Source organism: Rhamphochromis sp. 'chilingali' (assembly GCF_963969265.1).
Source record: "Rhamphochromis sp. 'chilingali' genome assembly, chromosome: 12".
In the NCBI taxonomy this organism is placed as follows: Eukaryota; Metazoa; Chordata; class Actinopteri; order Cichliformes; family Cichlidae; genus Rhamphochromis; species Rhamphochromis sp. 'chilingali'.
The window spans coordinates 35,047,851-35,056,883 of record NC_137939.1 but is presented as its reverse complement, the minus strand read 5'-3'; the positions used below and the strand labels follow the sequence as shown (position 1 = coordinate 35,056,883).

Genomic DNA, 9,033 nt, shown 5'->3' with positions numbered 1-9,033 from the left:
AATCAGTTGAGGAGGATGGATGGAGGACGTAGCGGAGGATTAATAGAAGAAAAAGCAGAAACTTGGGAAACATCGGAGGATAAAGTCCGACACTTGCAGAAGAAGAAGCTGGGCCTGGCCAGTGACAGCACTGAAATTGAACGCGCTCACAGAGTCGGTCCATACAAGTAGAATGGACGAGCTGGCAGACTGTGGACAGATGTAAAAAGAGACAATTAATCCTCTCATTCGAAAGAAAGCTTTACAGTCTTTACATCAATGAAGATGTTTCAGAGTCCATCAGGAAGAAGAGAAAATTACTGTTACCACAGCTGAGAGTGGCCAGAGGCAGAGGTGATATTGCCGTCCTTAAATATGATAAATTAATTGTCAAACCGTCAGACGTCAGTAATTTTGTCATTTGTAGCTTTTATGATTGTCTGTTTGTAAATGGCCGACTCTATACTTCTATATACTATACTACTCCCAGATTCTCCAGAACAGATTTTTCAGTAGCTCATGTTAATATTTCTGAGACACATTTAGAAGCTGCCTTTGAGAATAATGAATCTGAAATGAATGGTAAGTTGTATAGGAAAGACCGAAACAGATTTGAAGGAGCCGTAGCCCCTTATATTAAGTGTCTTGCAAGGGGAGAGTGAAAAGAGGTTTATACCAGCCTTGAGGCCCTGCTGCAGGTACAGTGTAAAGATGGCACCACAAAGGAGCCAAAGACAAGGAGCCTCATCCTCTCTGATTCAGATGAGGAAGCCCTGTATAACTGGGCCCCGAGCTTGTGCAGAGCAGAATCCACCATCAGCTAGACGACTGCCTGCTGCAGTGAGGGTCCAGGTGAGCAGGGACCCACCCACAGCTGTCTGTACTGGCCCGCAAGTATTTGATTAGTCCCACCACTTCTGTCCCATGTGAGTGACTGTTCTCACTTGGAGGTCACATAGTAACAAAAAATGTACTTAAAGTACTTAAAATAACACTTAATTTTTAAGTCTGCCCAGTTTTGTCCAGGGATATTATTTTTGTTTCCCTGTTTTGAATCGGAATGTAGTTTAAATGTTGTTGTTTTTTTCCATAAATTAAAAGAGCTTGAGTTTACAATATTCATGTCCGTGTCTATTATTTGATTCTGCGCCCACTAAAATCCTTTTAAAGTAAATAAAAAAACCTTCTGACAGTTTCAGCTGAAAATAGTTTGACTGGTAAAGATTTTTATTGAAACAGTGTAAACACATTATGATTGATTAAGATGACATGTTTCAAAGACATTCACAATACATCATCTGCAAGTTTGTTGTTGCTTATTTAAGATATTCAATCAACCACTTAATCAGCTTAGCAAGTTAGCAAGCGTAGAACAATAATTAATCAATAAGCAAAATATGAAATCTTTAAGTCGTCACAAGTAATTAAAATCATGATAAATGACAAACTGACCAAACAGCATGATTCAAGTCTTAGTAACAAGAGTGAACATATATTAAACATATTTTAACTTCATTAAAAGGAACAGTGATGGCATCAAACAACACTTTGACATTTTATCTCATGTAAAGAAAACAAACTAAGTACAATACATTTTTTGAGCAAGCTAAAACTATGTTGCTGTTTCATATAATTTTAAAAAATATAATTCTGGAAAACGTTCAGACTTCTGAGATGCAGAATCTCAAAGGCCCAGCAGTACTTCTTGTGCCAGCTGCCTCAGGAGTTTTTATGCAGTAACCCAGTGTGCTCATCTATCACTGTATACTTTAGATCAGCCACCAAGCAGGAAAAAAAAGACTGCAATGCACTGTGATGTCTGCAGAAAAAATAATTTGTGCTGACTCGCTCTCGATTCAAGATTTTTACAAATCCAGTATCAGGAAGCAGGAAATATCACTGCAGAGCCATCACGCCCTCCTCACAGCCTGATCCAGCTCCTCCCTGCTACAGAGCAGTGCACGCCAGGATGGCCGATCGGAGCAGCTGATAGGAGAGGAGGTGGCAGCAGGGACTGAGCTGACATGGCATAAAATAAAACAGAAAGTTCACAAGCATCCATACATACATACCTTACACATACTGTATATATATGAACTAGTTATGCATATTTTAGATTTGCATTTAGGCATACGTATTCGATAAATAATCGAGAATCTCTGCACCATAAATGTGCTATATGTGTTTTTATTGTCTGTGACATTTTGATGTCAGGTTGTCAGTACTGTTGCTGTCAACTGTGTTCTGTACACTGAGAGCAAGGGAATATCTGGAGCCCCCCCCACCCACACACACACACACGTATGATTGACCAGTATAGAACACTTATTAATCTATAGTCTATCTAAGTTCACTTGCTAATGTAAACCTGTGAACAAATTGTGGTTTCCTGCTAAAAGCAATTTAGTTTCAGGCAGTACATGGTGTATTATGATGATTTAGTTTCATATTGAATAACAAAAAGTTTACTGGATCTATTTATTAAATTCCTGGCTAAACTTGGATCAGGGTTAGGTTAGGTTAAACTTCCAAACTAATGAAAATGCAGAGTATTTACATAGTAAACTTTGAAGTAAATGGCAGAATAAAACATTTCAACTTGGGGTTTTATAATAATGTGTTTTAGTTTTCAATAGATAATTGAAAGGCTGATTTTACTGAGCTCTCTTTTACGTCTTTGTGATTGCTCCTTAGCACTTTTCATGCAAGCAATAAACAAAGCTGGTTCAAAATGTCAACATCTGGTTCGATTTCCAACAAAAATATCCATAATCCGGAGAACTGTTCACCTTCCTGCTGCTACACTCCACTTTTCTCTTTTATCCAGCTGCGGTATTTGGTAACTCGGGTGTAGACACCAGGTCTGAAACTTAGAGCACAGCCTTTGCCCCAGCTCGTCACGCCTGCCAGGAAAAAACGCCCATGGGAGTTGGCGACAGACAGGGGCCCGCCAGAGTCACCCTGAGAGTTAGAAAGAAGAGTCACAGCAGAACTTGACATTCAGCTCACTTAATTTACTGAGAAATATCTCCGACTGAATCCCAACAAGCATCACAATACAAACCATGTGAATTTCTGAAGGCTTTTACACACTAAAAACTGATGTTATTTTGCTGGAAGGATTTGTGGAATTTCTTTTCTTGAACCAGGCTCGATTTTCTGATCCGAATAATCATATCGCTGATTTTGGAAATCAGATGAAGCTGCCAACAAGAGCTCAAACTGCCTTGCAATGTGTACGACAGCTTTACTGCTGTCTTTGCCAAAAAGTGATTTCTGGTGTTTGCAGGAATTTAAGGTCTTATAAATAACTTGTTGACCTAAAATCTGTCAAAAATAGGTCAATCACATCTCTCATGAAGAATATCAATTAGCCAGAAAGTGACTTTTATATATGCTTTAATTATCCAGGTAAAATTAACATTGACATTAAAAATGTATTTTAAGCTTACTTGAAGTGATCAAAAAAGACCTGGATTGATGAGAATATGGGTACAAATAAAAAGAGAAGATATTTGAAGAATATTATGAATATTATGAAGATATTTCAAAAACAGACAATTTCTTTGTTTTATATGTAACCCTGTCATAAATCTTTTTCACGACAGTCTTTTTACTGATATAAGTAAATATATCAGACGTAAAAAAGAAAAACCCACAGACAACCATTGGAAATCACTTTTTGGCACAACACTGGCAACAAAGGAAATTTCTACAAATCAACTACAATAATTTCTACAATCAAATCAGTCGATCTGAGTCGAGTCGAGTCGTGGCCAGTCGATCAGAGTAGGCACTAAAGAAAAGGTGCTAACAACCAGATTGCAAGCATGTGTGAATGGTTTGTACCTGACAGGTATCCACGCCTCCTGAAAGGAATCCGGCACATAACATGTTATCTGTGACCCTGTAATACAGGAGGAGATTACACAACCGACTGCTGAAGATCAGAATTTCCGCCATCTGGAGGACACTCGCTGAGACACCTGAGAGACAACAAGATCAAATCATGTAGAGCTTGTGGATGAATAACAAAAAAAATAGATTCTGTTTGTAAAAGTTTATATTAAACCAAACTACCTCCACAGATCTGCTCCCACTAACTACTCAAATGTTTGTCTTTCTCATTATTTTATTCAAACTCATCACTTCCAGTGTGGAAAGAGCTTTGAGACGGGCAGTGTTTCAGTACTTCTTTATTATCAGCTCACCTCCCTGCAGGGTAGTCCCCCAGCCGGTGATCCAAGCCTCTTGGTCTGAGTGGAAGTAGTAGGTGGAGGAAGGCAGGCAGATGGGTCTGATGTGCTGGGTTAGGCTGACTCTGGTGTCCAGCTCCATCAGAGCGATGTCATTGTCTTCAGTGTATCTGTTGTAGTACCTGTGAGCGATGATCTGCTTCACACCCCTCTTTACTGTCCACTCATTGGTCTGGTTCTGCACATGGAGGCCTAAAAAGGCCTCCCATTGGTCAGCGTGAGAGAGCCTGTATCAATAAAACAGACAAGGCTGTAAACAACTTCTTTAACCTCAAATCTGGAATTGAATTTAAAATAAAATACTGAATTAGATCAATGATTATTAGCCATTCAGTGAAAAGACTAACTGTCAGGGATTCTAACAGCTAGTCCTTTTACTGAATGGCTAATCATGTAAATTAATAAATAGATCATTTTAAATTTATTTCTACTTATATTTAAAGGCATCTTTACTTTTACGTGGTTTTAAACAAAGCATTAAAAGGATTGAGGAGAGACTTGCATAGCCTCTTGTTTTTCTTAGTATTTAATGATGGCACAATAAACTACCTTTTGCCTGTAATAAGTCACTTTTGTATAATTAGTTTAAATACTCTCCGAATTCTGTTGACACTGTAAAACTGTCAAAGTATGCAAACGTTAAAACAATGTTTTGAACTGTTCCAAACTCAGAGTAAATTTGTTTGTTTGTTTGGTTTTTTACTGTCTTAAAAGTACAGAGTTTGTCTCCTGAATCCAAATTGGGAGTTGGTTCCCACATAAGAGGTGCCTAAAAGGCTCTGACTCCCATTCTACTTTTAAATATCCTGGGAACAAAGGTAAGCCAGGAGTACAAGACTTAGGTACCTGATTGTTCAAGACTTTAGGCAATTGTTGTTCTATTTCCCCGCTATATAAATAAAATGAAATTGAAATGAAAGTTGAATTGACCTTGTGTGTGATTAGAAGGGTTTTAATTTTGATTTTGGATTTAACAGGGAGCCAATAAGGAGAAGCCAGTACAAGAAAGAGATGCTCTCTACTCCCTGTCAGTGCTCTTGCTGCAGTTTTTATGATCAACTGAAGGCTTTACAGGAAGTTTTTAGTACCGCCAGATAATAACGACCTAGAGTAGTCCAGCCTAGAATTAATAAATGCATAGGCTATTTTTTTTAGCATCACTCTCAGGCAGGATATTTCTAATTGTAGAGCTACTACTGCAAGAAAGCACTCCTACATTTCTGTTTAACATACACATTGAAGTACACATGGTGGTGAAAAATTCCAAGATTCCTCACAGGAAGCCATAGGAATGCCATTTAGAGAAAGTATACAATAATAACTAATAATTCAAAAACATAATGGGGTTCTTAGGATAGAGTTACATAACCTCCACATATTATTTAATATAGTCCACTACTTATTGGCAGTGAAAGCCCTTTTCAAGGCCATATTAACAGTGTCTGTCACACATGAATTGTTATAAAAGGATCTGTGACTGGCCTCAGACTACAGACTGAAACCTTACCTGAAATAAATTAAGCTGATCTGTCATTCAAGGTCATCTTCTGAATCTCGTTCAGTGTGTCTAAATGGCAATCATTAAAAAACATTTTTGTTTTTGTGAAAAAAAAGCATCCAAAGTGAGGCACATTGGATGCTCGGGGTTAAAATTTTGGGTCTGAGATGGAATTTCAGACGACACAACCAAAGAGTGAGAACTGGAATCCCAGGTAGAGAAAACTAGCATTGCACTGGAAGCTGTCTAGAAATTCCAGAGTAGATGACTATGAACGAGAGACTCAGGCAAGGTTTTAAAATTTTAGATGTCTGATCATGGATCCAAGTACAATCAATGATCAAACATCTGAACACTACTAAACACTCAGTACTTCAGATGGAGGAGCTCCTACTTGTAAACTGTAGTGTCTTGGACGCAGTGGGCAGCAGTCAGCAGCCAGCGGTCACTCAGCACAGAGGCTCCACACACGTGTCCTAGCCCCTTGAAGTGGAGGCTCACTTGCCAGGGCCACTCACCCACACTAGCTGACTGACCTCCCACGATACGAGTGCTACTGTACAGATTCGTCCCGCAATCTGAAAGCAAACACAGATCTCAATGTCCAAGTAACTAGAAAAGTCACACTGCAACCATCTGTGGGTGAGTGTGTGGTAAACGTACCACAGTTAGCCTCGTCAGAGCCGTCCTCACAGTCCTGCACTCCATCACACTCTGGGTTCAGTTTACTGATGCAGAGTCCATTACTGCAGTGGAAGGTGAACGCTGAGCACACTGAAGCTAAATGAAAGGAGACACACATGATATCAGTCCCTAAGAAAACTCTAATCTAACATGTCTGTGAAGGTTCTCAGTCATCCAGGTCATCATAGTCTAAGGAGCTTGGAAAGAAAAGTTGCTTGAAGATGTTTCACCTCTCATCTGAGAAGCTTCTTCAGTTCTAAGGGTCAAATGGTGGAGAGTCCCAGATTTAAACCCAGTGGGAGTTTCCCCCAAAGAGGGACAAAGGACCCCCTGATGATCCTGTAGCTAATCACATGAGCCAAGGTGTGAAAACGGGTGTGGGTCACAATCAGCCAGGGTTTCGAGTGAGCTCATTGTGAAACCTGGCCCCACCCTATCATGTGATTTCCTGAGGTCATATGGCCCAGGGTGTGAGTGGGCGTTAAGGGGTCTGGGAAGGGATCTTAAGCTTATGTCTTCTATATTGTGTGATGATTCATGTGCCGAGTTGATTTTTTTTCTATTCTCAAACTGATCTCCCTGTTGGAGCTCAGTCTGGGGGAGTTCTTTTTTTTCTCCTCGTCTTTCTTCATGTTGTGCATTTTCCATTGTTATAACTCTCTGACCTGTCTTCCCCATGTGATGTTTGTGTAATGTATGTATAGTCGGAAGGAATTCCTGCGCTGAAGACACGCACAACTGTCGTCTACAAACTTTGCCGGGTCCTGATGATTACCCTCGTCAGTGGTCCACAACTTAACAGTGTGTGGCTGAGCTTCAATCGACACTGGATCTTTGAGTGACCTAGTCAGTACAGCCCTGGCTCTGATATGAACCTGCCTTTTGCTCTTGTCTGTGTGAACGCTAAATTGATCATCATATCCTGTTTTATTAGGAACCTGAAAAGGAGTGTGTCACAGGAGAAGAGCATTATTGTAAATATCGAGTGTTGGGTTTTCATCTTTCACACCATGGACCACGAGCACTGTGCGGGAGTCGGGAGTACCATGAAGAAGTCACGTCTTTGGAAACTGTTACATTATTTATAATGAATAGTGAGTAAACAAACTAACTGTCACTAACCACAAAGTCCTGCATTTGGGTCCTGTTCGTGCCCTGAACCTGACATGGGGAGGTAGGTAGGTAATTGGCGGGGTAGGGAGGTGGGCGGGGTGTTGACATGCAGTTGTTGCTTGTGAAATGAACTATCAGTTGTATGTCTGGGACTTTTGTATAAAGAAAAGAAAAAACTGTTCTATAGATAAAGTTGAGGGGGTGGGAAGGATTCTATCAGAATATTTACTTCATCTTCTTTTAAACAGGCTTTGTGTAGCTTTTAGCTCTTCTGAGACCAATTCAAGTTGAGATTTAATCCACATTTTTTGCTAAACCTTCTTTAACTCCTTTTACACAAAGAGATCTTTGATGGTTTGGACTCACTGCAGTTGAGCTCATCACTGTTGTCTCCACAGTCATCCCTGCCGTTACACTGCAGAGTCTTCTTGATGCACCGGTTGTTGCTGCACTTGAACTTTCCCGGACAAGCTGACAAGACAGAAAAAAAATCCCTTCATCTATTTGCCTAGTTCAGAGAATGCTGCAATCCTGTAATTAAACATTTATAAAATAAATAAATAATTCTATTTAAAATGATTTGGGTTCAGGCCTCCTCCTGGCATCTCCACCTCTCTGCTCATGTCATGGTCCAGAGTCTGTGACTCCGTGTTTATGTTTAGTTTATTAGTATTCTGTGGTTTTGGTTACCTTGGGTAGTTGTACTCTTCTGTTTCATGGTTCATGTTCCTATGTTCTGTGTCCCCCAGTCTGTGTTAAGTTGGTGTGTTATGTCATTGCGTGTATGTGTTTCCTGTTTTATTGTGAAGGTCTGCGTCTTATGTGAGTGTTTTCAGTTTGCCTCCCTAGTCTCGTCACGTTAATCACTCCCAGCTGTGTTCCCCACCTGTGTGTAATCTCCCTGTGTTCAATTCAATTCAATTCAATTTTATTTATATAGCGCCAAATCACAACAAAAGTCGCCTCAAGGCGCTTCTCAGTGTTCTCTGAGTGTATTTAAGTTGTGTCTTCTGTCATAGTAGTTGCTGGTTCGTCTGTGTTGTTTCCCCTCGGTCTCCCTGGGTCTCTCCGTATGTATTTCCCCAGACCTCCCTGCATCTTCGTTTCTGGTTTGTTTTGTTAGTTTTACCCAGTTTAGGTTTTCCTGTTTCACCTTCACCCACGCCATTGCTGTTTGTATTTTCTTTTGTTAAATAAATGGCCTGTATTTATATAGCGCTTTACTAGTCCCTAAGGACCCCAAAGCGCTTTACATATCCACACATTCACACACTGGTGATGGCAGGCTACATTGTAACCACAGCCACCCTGGAGCGCACTGACAGAGGCGAGGCTGCCGGACACTGGCGCCACCGGGCCCTCTGACCACCACCAGTAGGCAACGGGTGAAGTGTCTTGCCCAAGGACACAACGACCGAAACTGTCCAAGCCGGGGCTCGAACCGGCAACCTTCCGATTACAAGGCGAACTCCCAACTCTTGAGCCACGATCGCCCAAATAAAT

At 40.5% G+C, this 9,033-nt stretch overlaps 1 protein-coding gene across 1 annotated transcript in view; it reads right to left on the bottom strand.

The window, feature by feature from the left end:
- Positions 1 to 1,185: 1,185 nt before the first annotated feature.
- LOC308406947 (suppressor of tumorigenicity 14 protein homolog) overlaps positions 1,186 to 9,033 on the bottom strand; it is a gene marked incomplete at its 5' end in the record, with an annotated part of 31,144 nt that continues 23,296 nt past the window's right edge. Inside the window, 7 exons of the mRNA XM_080898278.1 lie at positions 1,186 to 1,998; positions 2,769 to 2,940; positions 3,829 to 3,965; positions 4,191 to 4,462; positions 6,128 to 6,311; positions 6,397 to 6,513; positions 7,897 to 8,001. Of these exons, the coding sequence (XP_080754404.1) occupies positions 2,779 to 2,940; positions 3,829 to 3,965; positions 4,191 to 4,462; positions 6,128 to 6,311; positions 6,397 to 6,513; positions 7,897 to 8,001 (977 nt within the window). The 3' untranslated portion in view covers positions 1,186 to 1,998; positions 2,769 to 2,778. The remainder of the gene's footprint in view (positions 1,999 to 2,768; positions 2,941 to 3,828; positions 3,966 to 4,190; positions 4,463 to 6,127; positions 6,312 to 6,396; positions 6,514 to 7,896; positions 8,002 to 9,033) is intronic.